Source organism: Sorex araneus, chromosome 2 (assembly GCF_027595985.1).
Source record: "Sorex araneus isolate mSorAra2 chromosome 2, mSorAra2.pri, whole genome shotgun sequence".
In the NCBI taxonomy this organism is placed as follows: domain Eukaryota; kingdom Metazoa; phylum Chordata; class Mammalia; order Eulipotyphla; family Soricidae; genus Sorex; species Sorex araneus.
The window spans coordinates 375,775,527-375,798,278 of NC_073303.1; the positions used below are offsets into that span (position 1 = coordinate 375,775,527).

The window sequence follows — 22,752 nt, forward strand, 5'->3', positions numbered from 1 at the left end:
GAAACCGCCCGGCCCTGAAGTGGCCCCAAGGCCTGGGAATGGGAGAAACTGAGGCACGGCCCGGAGAGGGGGTGCCTAAAGGTCCTGATAAGAACACGGGGCGCCTCCCGGAGCCCAGAGCTGCCGTGCACCCCCAGAGGGGTGCTCCCGCCAGACAAGGCCAGGCACGGTCGGGAGAGCATCGCCCGGGCGCGACCCTCACTCCTGAGCCGCCCCCCCCCCAGGACACACCCCCAGCAACCCTCTCAGCAAAGCGGAGGGTGGGATTAAGAGGTCGCATAGCCAGTTTCAAAGGGCCTCGCGACACCCAGATATCCAACACGGCCCACCGCCCCCCACAGCTCCCGGGGACGGGCACCGCTCAGAACAAGCCCATGAGCAGCCCTCGAGAGAGCACTGGGCGAGGAGCAGCGCCACACTCACCTGGGCCCGGCAGTGCTCCCGGGAGGGCGAGGCCGGCGGCGAGGCCCGGAGCTCCTGGAGGCGGGTGTCCAGCGGGGCGGCCTCTGCGGTGCTGCGGGCGGAGGGGAAACGCTTATCCTGACGCGGGGACCACAAGAGCAGAACCGGGGGCGGGAACGCGGCCTCGAGTGGAATTCACGGAAAAGGCAGAAAGGGCTGCAGCCGCAGGGACGCACGGGTGCGCGGGGACGCACGGGCACGCGGGGACACACACTGACCCGGACTAGGCGCCAGCGCAAGCTGAACACGGCAGGACAGAGCAGGGCGCCCCCCGCGGGAATAACACCAGTGCTGGGGGGCCAGAGTGATGGCACGGCGGGGAGGGCGTTAGCCTGGCACGCGGCCCACCCGGGTTCGATCCCCAGCATCCCATAGGGGTCCCCGAGCACCGCCAGGAGTAACCCCTGAGCACAGAGCCAGGAGTAAACCCTGAGCATGTGGGTGTGACCCAAAAAGAAAAAAAAAAAAAAAAACAGTGGTGCGGCCCCACATTTAATCTGAAGTGAACACGACAATTAGACAGAAATAAATAAAAACAAGAAAACTGGCCCCAAGCAGGAAAGCCGCCCGCTCTTCCAGTCGCGTTCGCCTGGGCTTGCCTTCTGCTTCTCCCTGGACCCCCCCAGACCCCCACAGCGCTCCACCAGGAAGAGAAGAAAAAGCACCAGCTGCCCCCGCCCCCGGCATCCCGCACGCAGTGTGGCTGCCCCCGCCCCCAGGCACGCAGTGCGTCCAGTCTCCGTCCTGTCCCCGGGCACGCAGTGTGCCGGTCCCCGCCCCTCCCCGGTCTGCGCCCCCTCACCTGCACAGCAGCTCCACGAGCCGGGCCTGGCGCAGGGCACTGGCGGTGTCGCTGGGCATGACGGCCAGCAGGCTGTCCAGGAGGCTGCACACGGCCGACAGCAGAGGGGGCGTCACCAGCACGCGGGGTCTGGGCGCAGGGGCCGAGAGCGACGAGTCGCGCGGAAGCCAGGGTGACGCAGTGCCAGGCTGGCCTGTGGCGGAGAGCAGCAGACACGAGGTGGGTCCCCGCCCCGCCCCCGGCAAGGTCCCCAGGGAGCAGAGCGACAGGCCACGGGGCTACCTAGGTCACCTCCACGGCTGGGCGCACGTGGGAGCCTGTGAGAGCCTGTGTGTGTCTAAGTGTGTGTGAGCCTGTGTCTGAGCGTGTGTCTGTGTGAGCATGTGTGTCTATGTGTCTGAGTGTGTGTCTGAGTGTATCTGAGTGTCTGAGTGCATGTGTGAGCGTGTCTGTGAGCCTGCGTGAGCCTGTGTGTGCATGTGAGCATGGGGCTGTGTGTGTGTCTGAGTGTGTGTCTGTGTGAGCATGTGTGTCTATGTGTCTGAGTGTGTCTCTGAGTGTATCTGAGTGTCTGAGTGCATGTGTGAGCGTGTCTATGAGCCTGTGTGTGCATGTGAGCATGGGGCTGTGTGTGTGTCTGAATGTGGGTATGTCTGTGTGTGTGTGTGGTGGGTTGTAGCATCCATTGTGTGTGTGGGCACGTGTGGGTGTGTGGTGGGGCAGCATCCTGGTGTGTATGCAAGGGCAGGCATGTGGGGGTTGAGACTGTTTGTGTAGACAAAGGCTGTGATGCACACGTGTATGTGCCTCCGGTAAATGCACAGGGACAGGCCGAGGCCTCTGTGGCTGTGTCCCTGGCACCCTCCCACTGAGAGCAAACGGACATGCCACCACCTCTGACCCGGACCCCAGGGTCAGGGTATTGGCGACTCTGAACCTTGCTGTAACTCAGACTCCCGAGGACAGCGCTGAGGTCATGTACCACCTGTGACCGCACCCCGTGACGGCATCCCTCCCGTGGGACCCGGGCCACGCCTGCCAGGACCTGGGTGTTCACAGTCCCAGTGAGCGGGAAGGGCAGATGCCTGCTCGGGGGCCCGCAAGCTTTGCTCCCATGTGGGCTGGGGGAAACCTTTCCGTTTCCAGAGAGCTGGGGCTTTACTACTGCAGACACGAACGGTGACCCTTTCCTGAAGGACTAGCAGGGGACTGCCAGCGGGAGAGCTAACTGTCCAAACGCTTCCCCGCATGGACTTAATTCCATTTTTTAAAAACCAAACATCATGCTTTGAACCAATACAGAATGAAAAGACAACCGTGCAGAGACTCCTGGGGCCAGGGATAGGGCCCCAGGAGTGAGGCTGACCCAGGTTTGATCCCTGGCATCCCTAGATGGCCTCCCAAGCCCACCAGGAGGGACCCCCGAGCACAGAGCCAGGAGACCACCGGGTATAGGCCAACCGACAACAAAGATAACAAAGACAGCCTAACCCCTAAATACTAATACTCTACTCCATTTTACCTACCTACCTGCCAGCCTCCTCATGAACCGCATGCTGCCCAGGTAACGCCCCTTTAAATCTGACGTCCCTAAGAATGGGGACTTGGCCTGTCAGAATCAACAGTGCTATGACGGAACTGACACTGACGCCGGGATGTCCCCTCGTCCGTGAGCCTTCCAGGCTGCGCACCCTGCGCGCCTCTGCTGTCCTTGTCACAGGGGAAGGTGTCCTTTCTCTTGCTCGACCCACCCTGCAGCCACCTGCCCTGGGCGTCCTCGGGGAACGCAAGGCTCCTGCAGGCCAGGCTGGACACTAAGGGCAGGCGGCGACTGGACGGCCTTGAATCCGTAGACCCTCGTGACTGGGCCATCAGCCCTTCACGCCAGGAGAAACAGGATTTCCTTAAGCCTCCCTGCCGTCACATGGGCCTGCTCCTGGCAAGCTCCGGGATTCTTTGAGTCTAGTTCCTACAGGGACCCCTGGAGACGGGATACTCCATTTCAGTCACTCTCTTTGGGTGGCCCATTGTTTTGGGGGGGGCAGAAGGGGGCACCCTTGGCAGTGCTCAGGGCTTACGCCTGGCACAGCACTCAAGGATCAACGCTGGTGGTGCCCAGGGGACCTTGTGGGGTGCTGGGGACTGAGCTCGGGTGGGCTTCGTGCAAGGCCAGTGTCCGGCCAGCTGGACCATCGACTCCAGCCCTCCACTCTCTCTTTCCTAGCCCAAGTCTGAAGCAGAGACTGGGGCTCAGACACCATCACCTGCCAGTAAGTGCACACACCGCTACGGGCGTGCTGCTATGAGACAAGTTTGCATATATGCTACATGTATGGACGGCTGGCCGGGCACATGTACTACATGTATGGACAGTTGGCCAGGCACATGTACTACATGTATGGACAGTTGGCCAGGCACATGTACTACATGTATAGACAGTTGGCCGGGCACATGTACTACATGTATGGACAGTTGGCCGGGCACATGTACTACATGTATGGACAGTTGGCCGGGCACATGTACTACATGTATGGACAGTTGGCCGGGCACATGTACTACATGTATGGACAGTTGGCCGGGCACATGTACTACATGTATAGACAGTTGGCTGGGCACATGTACTACACGTATGGACAGTTGGCCAGGCACATGTACTACATGTATAGACAGTCGGCGGGGCACATGTACTACATTTATGGACAGTTGGCCAGGCACATATACACATATACTACATGTATGGACACTTGGCCGCGTACATGTTGGAGCCACATGGACACATCAGAAGCCACCAGTTCACACGGCAAGCTCCAGGACTAATCCCAGGGCACACTACAGGCCCTTCCACTCCCAGACTCCAGCCCCCTTCACTGACAAAGAAACTTTCTTTGCCCTGCAATCCATGCACGCGGTTGGGACACACGCTAAGTAGTTCAGAACTGCTAACTCAGAGGTGCTGGAAAATGCGCGTCCTCAGGAGAGCGCCACGTCATCTACGGCTCTCCGTGGACACGCCTTCCCCCCGCCAGCAGTGCTGCGGAGTCACTGCACGCAGGAGCGTCTGTGCCGCTGGAACAGAAACAGGAGGCGCCTAGGAGTGGGCCGCGGACCGAGAGTGTACACAGAGTCCTTTCGACATGGGCAGTGTCCTCCCCACGGGGCTACCGCTCCAGTTCGCTCTCTAGCAGCGTCTGAAGGTCACCCTTTCCCACAACCTTGCCAAGAGGATGTGCTGCTAGCATTTTAATTAGCAGCAGGCTGATAGATAAGAAAGACCATCTTGGCATACGATAAACTTATATTTATCCAAAGAAGGAGGCATATCTTTTGGAAGGCAGCCATCCGTTCATACCTTTTGCTCACTTTTCCATGAGAAGCCTGAGTTTCCCGAGCTCAAATATTAGGAAGAATTTTAATTTAGGGATATTGGTGCAATATCAATGACTTAATTACGAGTAATTATATCAACTGTGCCTTGACTTCACTTACTGTATTTTTCTGCCGTACAATGGTTATTTTTTATTTCTATGCAATCAAATTTGTCAGTCTTTCCTTTCAAAATATTTGTACTTCTTTTTCAAATTGAAGAAACATCTTTCTCAATTCTTTCCTTATAGAGAAAGGCACGAAGTTAGAAACTTCTCTCCCATGTTCAGTCTCTGAAGAAATCCAGGCATGTATTCCTTGAGCATCTATGTGACCGCAGCTCCTTCTCCCAGGCCCCGGTGTCTCTACTCTGTCCAGCCCACAGGGAGAGCCGGTTCCGGGAAGCCTCTTTTCCAGCGGATGCTCTAGTTTCTATCCTACTGGTTTGCGAGTGGGTCCATATCACGATGGGTGATTTAGCTACGCCTTTTTAGAATGGCTTCTTGGTAAAGCTACTTCCTCTGGAATATTTTCCAATTCCTGCTTGTTTCTCCATATGAATGGAAATTTGTTTACCACAATGAAAAGTTTGCTGATAATTTTATAGGAGTCACGTTAAATGTATAGGTTAACTTAGAAATGGTCTTTTTGATGGTGAGCTATTCTCTCTGAACACAAGGAATGTGTATCCATCTGTTCATCTCTATTTTTGTGATCTTTTCCAAGAATATTTCAGTTTTTCTCATGAGTTCTGCATATAATTATGACCACTCCTAATATTTTTTTGTTGTAACTGCTAGCAGTGATTTCCTTTTTTCTTTAAGTGTAGGAGTAGTGCAATTTATTCAGCCACTAATTATTAAGTTGACTGAAGCAGACGTGAACTCCACATTACTTCTTAAAAATAATTTTTAAATTTTATTTTCATAAAGTTGCTCACAATAATTGTATTCAACCTTTCCACGCCACGCCCACCAGCACCCATGCTTGCCCCATAGGCAGATGCTAAATAATTTATTTTGTGTGGCTTATTATGAATAGTATGCGATGTCGTGTGGTCACAAAAATGGCCACGTGTTCCTAGAAATTTCCTAGAAATTCTTAAAATTTTTTTAAATACTTGGGGTTGTTAGTGGTGATTTTTCTCATGTGTCTACAGAAAGACTGATTTCTTTTGCATGCCAATTAGTCCTGCAACCTTACTGAATTCTTTTGCTGCTTAAATTAAGGTTTGCCCACAATTTTTGTTTGTTTGCTTGTTGTTTTGGGCCACACCTGTCCTGGTTTTGTGCCTGGTCAGGTGTGGCCAAAGGTCAGCCACATGCAAGGCAAGCGACTTATCTGTTGTACTATCTTTCCTGTCATTATTTCTTAAAAAGTTCCAAAGTATACTGTTTAAAATAAGTGAAAAGACAGAATTATTTCTGCTCTTATTCTTAGGCTTTCATTGAGGTCTCTTGTCTAATGCCCATACTACAAAACAGAATAACAGTGGATGTGGTAGAGATATTCGAATTCTACCTCGATGAAAAAGACCCTAACTTTATGAAGAAGGAATATACACTCTACCTTTTTTTTTTTTTTCGGTCATACCTGGCGATGCACAGGGATCACTCCTGGCTATGCACTCAGGTATTACCTACCCCTGGTGGTGCTCAGGGGACCATATGGGATGCTGGGAATCGAACCCGGGTCTGCCTCGTGCAAGGCAAACGCCCTACCCGGGGTGCTATCGCTCCAGCCCCCAATGCACTCTATCTTGTCAAGGTAATATCCATCAATTCCTACTTTGTTTTCTTCAAGAACTTTTCTTTTCAGTGATCTATTCTTCAACCCATTTCAATCTCATCTCCTATATCTGAAATAGAATGTTCAATTTTGTTTTCTATGGGACAGCTGTCATTACTTCAAGTCTCTCTGATGCGATTCCTCCACAGACCAACCTTTTTTAAACTGCCTACGTCAAATTCTAATCATCTTATGACCTTGAGTATCTTCTCATTTGTAGAAAACAGGAGAGGAAACCAACAGCCAGAGCAGGTGTGAGGCCTCAGAAAGGTGATGTGCGGAGACTGTGCTTAGTGCTCACTACCTGGGAGCCTCAGAAATGCTCTTAATTTTCTTTGGGTTTGTTTGTTTGGGGGCCACACCCAGCAGTGCTCAGGGGGCCAAAAGGGATGCCGCTCGCATGCAAGGGAAGTGTCCTACCTGCTATACTGCCAATCCGGCCCCTGAAATGCTCTTAATTTTCTTTTGAGGCCTAACACGACAGGAAGAAAACATTTTGCAAAATTTGAAGCTTAGACATCAGAGCAGTAGCTTTCCTATGGCAACGAAAGATTTGACAAGTCAAAGCTGGTGAAACGTATCCACAGGATTGGTACTCTGCGTCTTGGCACCTCTGGGCCAAGCCGAGGAAAGCAAAGCATGCTCACAGGAGGGGGGAGTCCGTATTTAAAATGTAGAGCTATCAATAAAGCCAAGACATTCTTTATTCTGCAGTGCTGGGGCTCCAACCCGGGACCCCAAGTACTCAAGCTATGTGCCCTACATGCCTGGCCTAATAAAAATTTTGGATCTTAATTAGAAAGAACTATCCCAGTTACTTTTGTTTTAAGATTTTGATGTTTGGGCCACCCCTGACTGTGCTCGATTGGGGCTAACTCCTTGCCCTGTGCTCAGGGATAACTCCTGGCAGAGCTTAGAGCTCACCCCCGGCAGTGCTCGGGAGGCCAGCTGTGGTGCTGAGGATGGCACCAGGGTTGGGTGTGTGCAAGGCAAGTGCCTTAGTCCCGTGGTATCTTTCTGGCCCAATCCTAGTTATATTTTAGTGCTCAAATCTTAAGGTTCACTGGCAATATACATGTTATTCTTTGCAGCACCATTCAAGGATTTTGTGACAGGCACAACAAATAATAAGAAGAATCAAAGATTGTTGTTCTTGGTAAAAAGAGACCTACTGAAGTGATGGCAATCAGGAAAACACTGTATGAATGTGCTATGCAATCAGAATTCTTCAAAATAACCCTAAATCAATTCACGCAAATAAACAGCAAAATTATACAACTCTAAGTCCACACTAAAGCCCCAGCAGGATGTTCACAAAAATACTGATATTAGGCCAGAGGTATAGAGCAGTGGGGAGGAGCAAGCCAGGGGTCCTCCGAGCCCCCAGCAGTAAGCCCTGAGCACAGAGCCAGGAGTGATCCTTGAGCACAGAGCCAGGAGTGATCCCTGAGCACAGAGCCAGGAGTGATCCTTGAGCACAGAGCCAGGAGTAAGCCCTGAGCACAGCTGGGTGTAGCCCCCAAAACAAAACAAACAAAAAAAGAAACATTTGTAATAGCCTAAAAGTGAAAAACTTCAACCGTCTATTAGATAACAAACTGGTCAATAAAATGTGGTACATCTGTACTGGAATATAATTTAGCTGTGAAACTACATTAAAAGATAAAAACGTTTTTTTTTTGGGCACACCCAGCGATGTACAGGGATTACTCCTGGCAGTGCTCAAAGGACCATATGGGGTGCTGGGAATCGAACCCGGGTCGGCTGTGTGCAAAGCAAATGCCCTACCCGCTGTACTATCACTCCAGCCCTGATAAAAACTTTTTTAAATGATGAACAGACATGCTAGAGTACAGATGAGCCCAGAAAATATGCCAAATGAAAGAAGTCACTCACATAAGACTACATTGCTCAAATTCCATAATAAGAAATGTTCAAAAAGGCAGATCCCTAAAGCGGCAGAGTTGTTTTGTGGCTGCCGTGGGCAGGAGAGAAGCAGTGGGCAGTGGGGATGGAGATACTGGTGAGCACAGGGTTTCTTTCTTGGGTGGGAAACATTCAAAAATTGATTTGAGCAAACCACTCAACTCTAGAGATAAATAAAAACAATTAACTATGCTTTAAACTAGGCGGCCTGCAGGACACGTGAATTATTGCAATAAAGCCATTTAAAGAAGAGTAACAAAAATTACAATTCCTGTTCTTTGTCTTTGAGATTTGCTTTTTTGACTCCTTTTGTTTTTAAAAGAATCCTCTGGGCACACTCTAGAAAGACTTTTGTATAGTGCTCACATAATCACCAAAAACCAGAGCTGACCACTGTTCAGTAAGTTACATAACAAATACTATAATAAGAATTCAGAAGTTTTAGCAAGTATTTGCTGGTATTACTGAATTATCAAGAATTAGCAAGTATTTCTGAACTTTCAGTTGGTATTTTCTCTGTAAATACTTCAGTATTTGAAATCACCTTATTTTAAGGTGTTATAGTCCTTTTAGGTCGAGTTACCATAAACCAATCTCAGGCATTTGATGCTCTTCCTGCATCTCCTTTGGAAGTACTTATGACCGGGGTCTCTTCACTTTCCAGTGGACTACGGTGACAAATCTCTTCTCCCAGAAGGAGAGAAGAATGAAATAAACTAAGTCACTGGTTTCCCGGTTCGGACTCGAGTGTCCCTGCTCTTATAGTCAGAGAGTGACGTGTCGGGGACTGCGACTCAGGGCCAAGTTCCCATTTCTCAGCCAAGGTTGTTTGCTGGCTCCTGAGCTATTTGTTCTCATCTACCACGTTATGCAACACCTCATTAGGTTCTTATTTCACGCACCTCTCTGAAAGGGTTATTTTCCTTCTTGGGAGCAGCAAGTCCTCCGAAAATAATACCTTGAAAAGTTCTAGTAATGACAGGTGGGACATGATCATTACCATAACGAAATACACATGTAAGATAAAATTTAACATAATATACTTTAGATTCCAGAGTTGATACCGTATGTACATGTAAATGTCACTGTCATCCCGCTGCTCATCAATTTGCTCAAGTGGGCACCAGTAACATCTCCATATGAGACTTGTTGTTACTGTTTTTGGCATATCAAATACTCCACAGGTAGCTTGCCAGGCTCTGCCGTGGGGGTGAGATACTCTCAGTAGCTTGCCGGGCTCTCCAAGAGGAGTGGAAGAATCGAACCTGGGCCGGCCGCATGCAAGGCAAACGTCCTACCCACTGTGCTATCGCTCCAGCCCACATGTAAATGTGAATAGGTATTTTTTATTGTGTTCAATGGTTTTGATTTTTTTACAGAGGTGAAAATCACATAGGAATTACTAACTGGCTCTTAGTGATTTATTTTCTGATCATTCTATCTGCCAGTTCTTAAGGTTTTGTGGGAATAAGCAACATCAAATAGATTTGCTCTGTGCCCTAGGTGGCAGACTGGGATCAGGAGGGAAACCGGGGACACAGGTGGCGGGAAGGTCACTCTGGTATCGTTGCCACAGTAAGTGCTGAAACAACTGTGTAATGAACAACTTTGTAAATCGCGATTCTTTAATAAAAATTAATAATAACAATAAAAACAAATCAAACTGATACCTTGAGTCCCAAACTGGTGCTGCGAGGTCTCCGGTAGAAGCAGCGGCTGGAATTCGGCACTTCCGGAGGGAGGCGTCACCTAGGGACCAGCAAGGACAGTTACTTCCCTCCGGGATGTGACCACAGGAGAGTGACGCGCACAGTCCCCTGCAAGGGCCGCGAGCAGACTATGCGAGAGCGTGGCGGCACCAAGCCTGTCCGGCACACCTTCCCCTTCCTCTACGAGTCCGTTTCAGGGAAGCCAGCAGGAAGGCAAGGCTTCAGCGTACAGCCCGGCTGCTGAGCAGGTCAGACCGACCTTTCTCCACCTCTGCCCACAGGCCGAAGAGCCCCTTGGAAAGGCTCAGCAGAGCACAGCAACGTTTACAACGTTCAACGGGACGGTCTGCACAGGCAAACACGATTCACCTCCGGGCCGAAGGATGCGCAGCCGCGTGGCCTCCGGACACGCGGTCACTGAGGAGACCCTGCCTGCCTGCTGGCTTCCTCCTATGAAGAGACGCCCTTTCTGGCTGCGTCAGCGCGTTCTTGCAAGAGAGCGTGAGCCCCCACTGAGGACAAGCCCCGGGCGGGCTCAGGAACCAACACCCACCCCTCACAGTCCGACTCTACCCGGCTCTTAGCCCACCTCACGGGGCCCCCGGGGCCTGAGCGGACAGACTGAAGCACAGCCCCCGGGTTCGGGGAGAATACACAGAGGGAGGAAACGGCCGGAAAGTAGTCTAGTGTCAGTGTCGAATTCCCCTTTCTTTTCTTTCCTTATTTTTTTTGGGGGGGAGGGGTCACACCCGGCGATGCTCGGGGGCTACTCCTGGCCCTGCACACAGGAATCACTCCAGGCGGTGTTCAGGGACCATATGGGATGCCGGGGATCGGACCCAGGCTGGCTGTGCGCAAGCAAACGCCCTACCCACTGTGCGATCGCTCCAGCGCCCGGACCCCCCTCTCCGTTGAAATCCTCCTTCCCCGCACGCCAGGGCTCGCTTCCCTAAAGAACGACGACAAGGCGTGGTAAGAAGCCACCACCCCAGGACGTGGCATATGGCAGAGTTCAGTCTGCGGAGAGCACTCGAGGCGAGCAAACATTCACCGCCTCCCTTTACTCGCACCCAGAGCCAGGGAACAGGGACAACCGGGCCTGCGTGTGCTGACAGGCCGCTGAGAGGGCGTGACAGACGGCTGTGTCACTCACAGGGGTGCGGTGCGGCTGTGGGGGCGAGTACCCGGGACGCCACTCACGCCCGTGGACGCCACTCACGCCCGCGCTGGCCAGGGGCACGCTAGGGTGGCGAGGGAGCCCCGCACTCTTCTCCGGCGTCCTCCCCGCCCCTCCCGCCCCTCCCCGCCAACGCCCACAGCCCTCACGTGACGGAACTGGGGGGAACTGGGGACGCTCAAGACAGGAAGGGGCACTGCCGCGGTCTCCCCTGCTGGCCGGGCGGCAAGCTGTGGTCAGTGACGGCCGTGGCTCCTGCAGGCTTCTCACCCCCAGGGCGGCCATGCACGTCAGCTCCCGGGGTCGAGAGGGGCTGGGGGGCAGGCGCTTGCCTTGTACGCAGCCCACCCTGACTCCAGCCCAGTTCAGTCCTCAGCACCCCACGGCCCCCCGAGTGAGTGCAGAGCCAGGAGGTAGCCCTGGACACTGCTGGGTGTGACCCCAAAACACAAACAAATGGAAGAAAGTGTGGCTATAGCAGGTGCCAGCCTAAGAGGCGTGTAACTTACGCCATGTGGTTAAAAAACATGACTTCTGTATATAGTAACACGTGCATATATATATATATACATTATTATTATTATCTTAAAGGCAAAACTGTACAACAGTGAAAGGCTCCCCCAGGCTCAGAAAGTAACTGCTAATTGGTCCTCGTCACATCACTGACACTCACTGGTGCGTGACTGTTCCCCTTCCCTTCGAAACCTCTAACAGCCAATGTCAGAATTCAGCCGGTCTGGGGTCCCCTTCCCGGGGCGTCTCACCAGCCAGACCAGAGGCTCCATGGCAGGAAGGGAAGATGCAGCGTGCGAGGGGTCCTCGGCCAGCCCAGAGGGGCTTGGGCCTCCAGAGCCGGACTGCAGAGCTGTTTGGGGACCCCAGGGCCAGGCCTCAGAGTTGGGGGGGCAGAGCCATACTACAAAGTTGTTCGGGGCCCCAGGGCTATTTTGGGCCCCCTGGACTGCACCCACGAGGGCTGCGAGAACACCAGGGTCGGCTCATGCATCTGGGCCCCTGGACTGCCTCCCTAAACTATAAAAACCCCCAAAATATAAAAGCTGCTTTGCTGTAACGCTGGCACTTGTGAGAAGCCCGACGTGCCCCGGGAGACCCCCGGGACGCCCGGCTCCTCGTGCAGGGGTGGGAGCCATGCCCCCGGGCACTGACAGGGGGCAACGCCCTGCAGGCGACAGGGTCCCTGCTCACTCTCTGACACACGGGGACTCGGCACGGCCTCACAGGGCGGCCAGAGCACCGCCCAGGACTCATCGGACAGCTTGGGCAGCTTCCTGAGGGCGCAAGGGCCCAGGCAGGGCTTGGCACACCGTGCGTGCGATGCCCGGCCCGAGGGCTGGGCTCTCGTGGGGAGACAGCAGGGAAACGCGCAGGCGCCAGTGACAAGACGGCGTTCTCCTCAAGTCTGAGACACAGCCACCGAGCCGTGCGGGAATCTCTAAAACCGAAACTACCTGGATCTGGAATTCCCTTCCACCCCCCGCCCCCGCCCCCCAATATCCCCAGTGACCATAAATAAAGGGTGGACTGTGTAAATTCTGATTAATCACGCTAGTTTGTAAGACGTTATAAGGTGTAAATCTTATGTGACTTTACATAAGAATTTTTTTTTAAATAACACTGTTTCATGTTGCTAAAAGTCTATGTACCATGAAACGTTGAGATTTTGTCATAATAATGTTTATAATACCTTTAAAATTTGTCATGAAAAATCTAATATTATAATCTATAAAATATACACTATTATAAAAAGAAATACAAAGATTTGATTTCCTTGTTTTTCATCCTTACCTTCATACCTAAACACAACGTGCTGTCTACAGAATAACTAAGATAACTCAGGATAATTAGAGCTGTTTATTAAACAGAGCCAACTACGAATCAAGAACTTGCTACAGCCAAAGATCTGAAGAATGTACAAGATTAGACTAAAGACCTTCCAACAAGCAGGAAAGCCTTAAAAGAAATCACGTTTATGTCCTCCTGTGAGCTAAATAACCAATTAATAAGACTCTATTTGTGCTTAATCAAGTTGTTATTTCTCTTTTTGCAACAAAGATACATACTACTCTAGCTTGAAAAGGAAAGCATGACATCTAGTGGAACCAGGGTGGGTAATTAGGCTACTTTTCTGAACAAAGATTTTCAATTTAGCAATAAACAGAAACTCTTCCGAGTGAAAGAAGAGGTTTGAAAAGTAGAGCAAAATGTACACTTGTATAATTACTTAATCTCAGATCGTCTTTTGCTCCTGGACACAGGGGCCTTCCTAAAAGGTCCTAAAATACAACCACCGTTTTCAAGAACAGTTTAAAACTGAAGGTAATGTGGCCCAGTTAAGGATAAGTCACTTGAAATATTTGCCCGGTATCGTTGTTAGAGAACTACTGACGCAAGCCAGGCCAAGGCAACTGCACAGAGGAAGGAAGGAGACGGGCAGGCGGGCACACGCTAGTTTCGGGTAGCCCAGGTACCTCTGACAAGCGCCTACCTGACAGGAGCATTCAGAGTTGCACTGGGAAAGGCCAGCGCCCCGCGGGAATGATCGAGCCGCTTACCACGCTCGAGAGAGCACTGCCTGAGGCTGGAGAGAGCAGCAGGTATGGCGCGACCGTGGTTCAATATGGGCACTGCCAGGAGTGACGCCTGGGCCCGGGGTCAGGAGTCAGTACTGGGCAACGCCACGTGTGGTCTCCAATTTAAAAAACGGACCTCGGGGCTGGAGAGATAGCACAGCGGGGAGGGCGTTTGCCTTGCATGCGGCCGACCTGGGTTCGAATCCCAGCATCCCATATGGTCCCCTGAGCACCACCAGGAGTAATTCCTGAGTGCAGAGCCAGGAGTAACCCCTGTGCATCGCTGGGTGTGACCCAAAAAGCAAAATAAAATAAAATAAAAAACGGACCTCGTGGTAATGAAACGCCACTGATGACGTGGGACCTGAGCCCTTCCCGTACTAGCTCTACGTCAATTCAAAAGAGACCGACGACCCCTAGCCCAGGACACGGGAGCAGCCGAGGCGAGGCCACCCCCGAGTGGGCAGCCGGTGGGCAGCCAGGCGAAGGGCACAGCACCACTCGCACAGCCTCGCCGTGCATGCCCGCTTCCGTCTCGACACTCTGCAAATTCAGATTATTTTTCAGAGATTCAAAATAAAGCACCCAGTGACATGTTGTTAGAGATACCATTGTTTCCGAGGTCGAGAGAGAGGCTGGATCTTGATCGTGCGTAGGTATCCCCGACGGAGTCCACCAGAACTTGAAGGAGTCGTCCAGACCTGGGGCAGCAGGAAAACCATGAGTGAATTCTGCGTCCCGGGATACGCCGGGGAATGCTGGCTACAGGAGCCAACGGAGACTAAGGACAGTCACTCGCCAGTTCTGACGGTTCTTAATCATAGACACACTTACACACAAAGCTGACACCAAAAAAAACTTAATGACTATTTGTTGACTTATTTAGCTTCATACAAGACCAAGAGCTTCCAACTTGAACAGGCATAAGAATCACTGAGCACTAAAGCAGCTTCCGGAGTCCTTAGCCGAGAGATCGACCCCCAAGTCAGGGTTGGAGGGAGATGTGAGCGCCCAGTAAGCTCAGGATGGCAAAAGCAGTGTTCGTGTTTGAGCAACACGAATCCAGGAAAATTCCTCTTCCTAAAAGGACATTTGGTTAGAATGGGGGGAGGAGGGGGTATCATTAAATGTCAATTTCCTCTGAATTCTTTCAACAGTGAGCAAAGAAATTAATTAAAAATTTACATGTAGGTGTGGGGACGCTCGTTTGCGGCCCCGCGCAAGATCGACTCCGGAGGCAACTGAACCACTTTGGACACGAGCGGCGCCCCCAAAATGCCTCCAAACTGTGTGCTGGGAGCTTCTGGCCCAGGCGCTGCCAGCGAGTGATGCAATTACCAAAAGAATTTTCCCTGGACTTCATATAGAAATCCAAAACCGCGCGGCTGCTATCGCAGCCAATCTCTTGGTTGTCAGCAACCTAATATCTCTTGATTGTCAGCAACGTGTAAATGTTCCTTTTTGGCAGGGCTTAACGTGGGGGGAAACTCCAAACAATAGTACTAAGTTTTTTGTTAAAGGGTAAAAGATTGTAGCGATAGAATTTTAGGCAGAATTTTCCCTGGACTTTATATAGAAACCCAAAACTGCGCGGCTGCGGCAGCCTAATGTCATCTAATCATCAGCAATATGAAATGGTTCCTTTGTAATGGGTTGGACTTTGGGGGGACCATAATAGGGTTAAAGTTTGTAGCGACGTGTAATTTCTGGCTGTACTTTCCCTGGACTTTATACAGAAATTCAAAACCGCGAGGCTGCTGCCATGGCCGCACAACCTATTGTCATTTAATCATCGCCAATATGAAATGGTTCCCTTTTAACGGGTCGAAATCCTAACAAGAATAGTAAGTCTTTTGCTGAAATATTGAAGGCCACCAAAGTGGTAGCCATCTCTATAGACTGAACTAAGCCATATCCCCACGCCGGCTGAGAAGAAATATCCTTCTTTCTCGGGAAGAAACGCGGCGTGGCGTTAACCATAGTATGATGTCCATTAAGCTGACACGGACCTGGTGGCGTGGGAATCGGATTCAAGGGAATAAATTATTATGTACTTGGAACAGCGGGACGCTGGTGGAATCTTGAGCCGGGGTCGATACCAGCGTATTACTTTTGGTTCCAGAAACTGCTTGCAGACATTCTACCAGACTATCAACTAAGCCAGAGCCCCACGCCGGCTGATGACGAGAAATAACCATCTCTTTTGGTTTGTTTTCCCTTTGTCAGGCAGCGTGGTGATTACTAAACAGGCGTGATCTCGGTGGCGCGGGACGAGGGGGGAAAAAAATAGAAAAGTTATGTAACAAACAGCGGGACTTAATATCTCTACATTCTCAGCAATGGAGAGCCATCAAATGCTTCCTTGACAGTGGGACTGTCTTTTCTTTTTTGGGGGGAAACCCTAGCAACAATAGTGAGTTATGTGTTGAAACATGGACTGTAACCAAGATAAAGCGTAAACAAAGTGAAACTTATCACTTACAAGGGCGGGGACTGGGGGGGCGGGAGGGGGCGGGAGGTTTAATGGGTGGTTGGTGATGGAATATGGGCACGGGTGAAGGGAAGGGTGTTTGAGTACTGTATAACTGACATAATCCTGAGAACTTTGTAACCCTCCACATGGTGATTCAATAAAATTTAAATTAAAAAAAAAATTTACATGTAGGGGCTGGAGTGATAGCACAGTGGGTAGGGCGTTTGCCCTGCACGCGGCCAACCCGGGTTCGAATCCCAGCATCCCATATGGTCCCCTGAGCACCGCCAGGGGTAATTCCTGAGTGCATGAGCCAGGAGTAACCCCTGTGCATTGCCGGGTGTGACCCAAAAAGCAAAAAAAAAAAAAAAAATTTACATGAAAGTATTTAGAAGCAAATGAACTTTGTTCGTGTCAGTAATTACTCTTTTTTTCTTTCTTTCTTGGTCATACCTGGTGGTGCACAGGGGTTACTCCTGGCTCTGCACTCAGGAATTACCCCTGGTGGTGCTCAGGGGACCATATGGGATGCTGGGAATTGAACCCGGGTCGACCGCGTGCAAGGCAAATGCCCTCCCCGCTGTGCTATCGCTCCAGCCCCAGAACCTTTTTTATTTTTTTAAATGAATCACCGTGAGGTAGTTACAGGCTTACAAACTTTTGTGCTTGCGTTTCAGTCATACAATGATCGAGTACCCACCCCTCCACCTGTGCCCATTCACCTCCACCATGGTCCCAGCATCCCCCCCCACTACTCCCACCCTTTCCCATCCCCCCCCACCCCCACCCCCCGCCTCTGTGGCAGGCGCACTCCCTTGTACTCTCTCTCCTTTCGGGTGCTGCGGTTTGCAATGCAGGTGTTAAGACACACAGCACTTTAAACCAGACTGGCAAAACAAATTAGGAAATGTCGGGAAAGGTCTCAATTTTCATGGCCTAGGAAAAGCCTCCCCCAAAGTATGCTATTAATAAAGAGGGAAAAAAACAACAACATGACTTTTCTGAAGGGCATGAGAAAACTTATGAAACATTAATACGACGTCCAAACGGCTTCCATAAAGAATTCATAACATACCCCAAAAGCTTAAGCAACGTTTAGGGAAAGCAAAGAACACAAACGTACATAATATATGAACGCAATCATGTAAAACAAACAGCAGCTCTGCGGAGAGAGAGAGCGCGGGCGGGGGAGGAAAACGCCAGCATCCCAGCGTCTCCGAGCCAGCCCCGGGCACAGGGGCACGGAAGCTGCCCCCGCAAACTCTTCAGAGCACACAGAGGCAGTTGGGAATCTGTTCCCTGAGGGTCCACGCGAGAGCACTGACCGTCCGAGTCGCCGTGGCCTTCTGCAGCTTCGTCCGGAGCAGCGGGAACCGCATCGCACGTGGCGGGCGCCAGGAAGCGGTGCTCCACCATCTGGTGCAGGTGCTCGTAGAAGCGACAGTGGCTCAGGAGCGCCTGGAGGGCCGGCGTGCCCACGAGGGACAGGCCCGAGTCCTCGTCATGGACACAGGGGCCCTGCGAGAGAGGAGAGACGCTGGGCCCGGCCCTGGCGGTGCCCTCAGCGACACACGGCCCCGCCGACCCCAAAGCCCTCCCCGAAGGCGTCAGGGCCCCGACAAGCTCCCCACACCCGAAACACAGTCACCCCACACCGTCCCTAACACCCGAATCCACGGGTCCAGAAGCGCTGCCCCCGCTGATTCTGCAGCGGGCGGGTGTGAGTGTGAGTGTGAACGCGCCACACTCGCCAGCAGGACGGGAGGTGGTGAGCCGTGCCACGCTCCCATCCCTGGGCAGGCCCCTCCGAGCAACTCTTCACACTGCCTCGCGCTGCTGTTCGGGGCAGAAGTCAAGCATCGGGGTTGGCCGAAGCTTTGCGGATAACTCCACCTTTAGTTTACCTGTATTTCTAATTTTGGAAAATGTGATAAAGATTTCAAAGTCGTAAGACAAAGAAAAGTGGAAGACAGAAATGAGAAATCTCAGTCCGTGTTGACAGAAAACGTCAGTTCCAAACATGCCCAACACGTATGAGTCACTTAGATGTGTGTGTGTGTGTGTGTGTGTGTGTGTGTGTGTGTTTCCTCACCACTCTCCACCAACACCAAAAACAGAAGCTGACTCTTACTAGGCAGGAAGAGAAAGTTACTCACACAGAAGGGGATAAGCAACAAAAATTACGTGAAATAACGGGATGTCCACGAACCTTCCTTCTCACAAACATCATTATGCTTTCGTCCCACCTCAGCCGTGAAGGCCTCTGGTGGGCGGCGCTGTGACCGTGTGTCCCAACACTGTGCCCTTCACTGCACGAGGGGTCAATCCTCACACTGAATAAGCATGTGCCTGTCCAGTGACCAGCCGGCCTGGGACGGCCACCACCGTCACTTGAAATTCAGAGGCCCGGGAGCAGCAGGTCCAAAGAGCGCACAGCCGATTCAGGGACCGTGGCCCTCACCCCATTATCTGGGCAAGAAGTAATGACTCCAAGTCAAGGCCTGGTCGAACGTACTTCGCCAAGTCACGCACTCGAGACTCAGCAGCTGTGGAACAGCACACTGAAGGTAGTTCAAGAAAGGAACAACAAAGACTGAAAGATAAAACATTCAGCTAAGTTTCTTTACTCACTTAAGTCTACTTTTAAAAAGCAAATCATTAACATAAAACTCTCAAGCAAAGTCGTAAAAGCACTATTTTTTAAATATGGCTTAGCAATGTCCAGAAACCCACTAAAATATTTTACTTACAGATCATGTCAAATTATTTTGCTCACTATTGAAGAATTGTGTCTACATGATTGCTTCCCGGATGGGGTGACAGCCACAGTTCAACACTCCCAAAGATTTAACAAAAGTAGTCGAAGGCACATCGACTGCATAAATCTAGAAAATGGGTTTTGTAAGAGTTCTTAAGTCTGCTGATTCCTTATTTTGAAAAGGCCTATTGAGGATTCTTACCATCTGCTAGGAAAAAAGGTGCTACAAATTCCTCTGAAAATCACCTTCGATTTAACTGTGATTTCAGTGTGAGAAATGATACATGTAAATATGACGTGCAACTGAGGTAGATATTCTCATTCACCTAGCTCGTCTCTCTAACATAGCTAGGTTTACCCCTAATGATTGTATTTTTTAAAGATCATAAAGATTTTTGATGATCTTAAAAAAAATATGCAACAGGAGAGATCCTATTCCTGATAAATACAATAAAGGCAAGGAAAGGAGTCATGCGACAGATTTTATCGTTGTCAAGAGTATGTAATAAGCAAAATGTACCATCTGACAATAGAAAGTGAAATCCTTGAAGGTGGATCGCTGAAGTTTCTACCTCTCCCGCGAAGGGCCGGGAGCTGTGCGGCGAGCCCCGGCCAGCGCCCCCAACTTCACTGGCGGGCAAGCGCACCCCCTAACCCAAACTTCAACACCTTTCGGCTGTGTCTTCCGACTCTTCACATTTTCTTTCCTTTCCTCCCCCCACTTACTGATTCATTTATGTTTGGTTCTTGCGTCACACGCAGCTGGCTCTCACGCAGGGGTCCTGTGGGAGGTGGGGCTCGAACCCGAGTGAGCCACTCACAAGGCGAGCGCCCCGCCCCCCCCGCTGTCCTGTCTCCCCAGCCCTCTTTTCACTGACTCATACTGATTCCTCACTGGCTTAAGGCACCAGGAGGCTACGGACTCAGCCCCCCGAGCAGCCGCGGAGACCTCTCTACTCATGTCCTCCTCCAGTGCTCCGCGGGACCACGACTCTCACCAAGCCGAGCAATTAGTTTTGTGAAGAGATAACAGAAAAGTCAATCTGCCAAGTCGTTCTTTAGAACCTAATTTTTTTTCTCTGCCTAGAAATCATGGAGAAAATTATTCAGTCCTCTGAAGAAGTTAAACTGATTCTGATGTGACAAAGGAATGAATATCCCAGAAAATAAAGGCCAAGAAATAGAAATGTAAAAGATAAGGTGAAGGGAAGAACAATTCAGAGGGGGCTCGTAGGATTTGTCAAAAGATAAAACAGAAGCAAAACAAGGGGAGAGTCACTTTTAAAGCAAAAAAATACAGAAAAAAAATTGTCAGAACCAACCAAGAGCTAAAGGACAGCCCCAGCTTCCAATTAAGTTTCTTACTGGATGTCACACGAGAGAAGGGAAAAAAGGGCAGCACCATTACAATCCCGAACATCACAGACGAAGAGACGCGAGGCTGGGGCGAAAGCACAGCGAGTGGAGCACCTGCCTGGCACGCGGACAACCCAAGGTCCATCCCTGGCACCCCAGAAAGCCCGACTCCCTGAGCACTGCTGGGTATGGCCCACAAACAAAAAGATTTAAGAAACAAAGAAAAACCACACAACAGAAAAAGAAAGATGAAGCGATGGCAGAAGACAGAGCAAAAGGCTGTAACAAAGGCCACTCGAGTGCCCGGGGCTTCCTCCAGGGCCGCCCCGGGTGCAGGAAGCAGCAGAACAACCTTCCGGGGAGGCAGGATGGCACCAGTGCCTGCCAACTATCCAAGTTGTTAATCCAGCACCGTCTAACAGACCCTCAAATCCAGAAGAACGGGCTGGAGCAATAGCACAGTGGGGAGGGCGTTTGCCATGCATGCGGCCGACCCGGGTTCGAATCCCAGCATCCCATAGGGTCCCCCGAGCACCACCAGGAGTAATTCCTGAGTGCAGAGCCTGGAGCGATCCCTGAGTGTCGCCTGATGTGAGCCAAAAGGAAAAAAAAAAAAATCCAGAAGAACGTCTGAAGCTTCCGCTCGTGCACTGGGCGTGAGGTAAGAGGACAATCACCTTTCCTTTTTGTTGTTGTCTTTGGGTCACACCCGCTCAGCTTGCTCGGGACTGACTCCTGACTTGGTGCTCAGGGCTCACTCCCGACAGGGCCAGAAGCCCGGCCAGCGCCTGCAGGGCTGCGCTCCTCTCCTGGGCCACACTCCAGAGCTCTGTTCATTTGTCCCACCCGGCTGTGCTCAGGACTTGCTCCTGGCTCCGTGCTCAGGGCTCACTCCTGCGGGGCTCCTCGGACCACACAGGGTGCCGTGGCCTGCGCCCGGGCCGTTCAGCTGCAAGGCTGACAGAAACAACCAGGGCTGGGCTGGCGCGGGGGAGAGCAGCCCCCCTCCTGCTGCTGGGAATGCCAGGCGGGTCAGCCGCTCTGGAAAATAACACGGACTCCCCAAAACGAAGGCTCCAGCCCCCCGGAAGCGGCAATTCTACTTCCAAACACCTACCGCCAGGGCCCCCGAGCCCGGTTTTGAAAAGCCATTAGTACTCCTATTCCACTGCAGCTCTCACCACGGTGGCCTAAATCTGGAAACAACCCGTGTGTCTGAGAACAGAGGGCCAGATAAAGAAACCGAGGCAGACACCCACGACGGAATACTACGCAGCATGGAAAAAAGACAAAATCGTCAGTTTGTCAAACGTGGACAAAATTAGAAAATAGCTGAGTAGAATGAGTCAGAGAGAGAGATAGAGACAGACGCGGAATGATTTGTCTCAGATATGGAACAGAAAGAAATGTAACAGGGGAAGAACAAATGTCTGAAAGAGACAGAGCTGAGCGCTGATGTACAGAATGAGATGACCCAGGGAGGGCTAGAGGGGACACAGAGACAATGGTGGAGGGAAGTGACATGCCAATGGGGTGTGTGTGTTGGGTTGCGGGTGGGGGTTGGAATGGTGTACGCATGGAATGCCATCATTAACCGTGTTAGGATGGGGTACGCATGGAATCCCACCATTAACCGTGTTAGGATGGTGTGCACATGGAATCCCACCATTAACCATGTTAGGATGGGGTACGCGTGGAATCCCATCATTTATTGCAAATCATGCCTCAGATAAAACCTTTCTCAGTGTTGAGGCCGAGTAACAGAGGGTGTGTGAGGTGACGCTGCAGAGAGGCAAGGCCTCCCCTCCTCAGTGGGGGGGGGGGGGGCGCCCAACGAGACGCACAGGCAGCCAACGGGGTCAGAAAGAGCAGGGGGGCGGTGAGACGCTAAGGGAGAGAGCTAACTCCAGCGGCAGGCGGTGGTCCACGAGCAGTGACTCCGACACAGAGACGCGCTCAGAGCACCCTCGTGTGCTCGGCTGCCACGGTAACGCCCTAAACTCCGGAAATGGGAAGGAGGGATGCAACTCTGAGAAGGGCGCGGGGCAGAGACCGCGTCAGAAGCTCGCCCAGGGCACGGGGGCGCGTGCACTTATTATCTTTAGAAAATGACTCCCGGAGACCCCGACTGTTCGTTCAGAAAGTCTGTGACTTCCAGGAAAGCCAGACGATCAGGAACTGGGCCTGCTCCACAGCGCGTATTCTTCGTCTAATTCCTGAGACGTGAACGTGAAGTCTGCACCTCCACTCCCACGTGCGGGAACTCTTCCCGCCGGAGCGGCTCGTTATCATGAGGCTTTACGGGTGGCCAAACAGCCGGGCCCAGCATATGCCGCCAGGACGGGGG

General features: G+C 51.6%; 1 protein-coding gene across 3 annotated transcripts in view; it reads right to left on the reverse strand.

The window, feature by feature from the left end:
* RTTN (rotatin) overlaps positions 1–22,752 on the reverse strand; it is a 96,785-nt gene that overhangs the window by 23,225 nt on the left and 50,808 nt on the right. For all 3 annotated transcript variants that reach the window (XM_055128180.1, XM_055128181.1, XM_055128182.1), the window contains 5 exons: positions 17,617–17,809; positions 14,428–14,519; positions 10,012–10,090; positions 1,265–1,457; positions 424–514 (listed from right to left, as the gene is read on the reverse strand). In XM_055128180.1, coding sequence (XP_054984155.1) covers positions 424–514; positions 1,265–1,457; positions 10,012–10,090; positions 14,428–14,519; positions 17,617–17,809 — 648 coding nt within the window. The remainder of the gene's footprint in view (positions 1–423; positions 515–1,264; positions 1,458–10,011; positions 10,091–14,427; positions 14,520–17,616; positions 17,810–22,752) is intronic.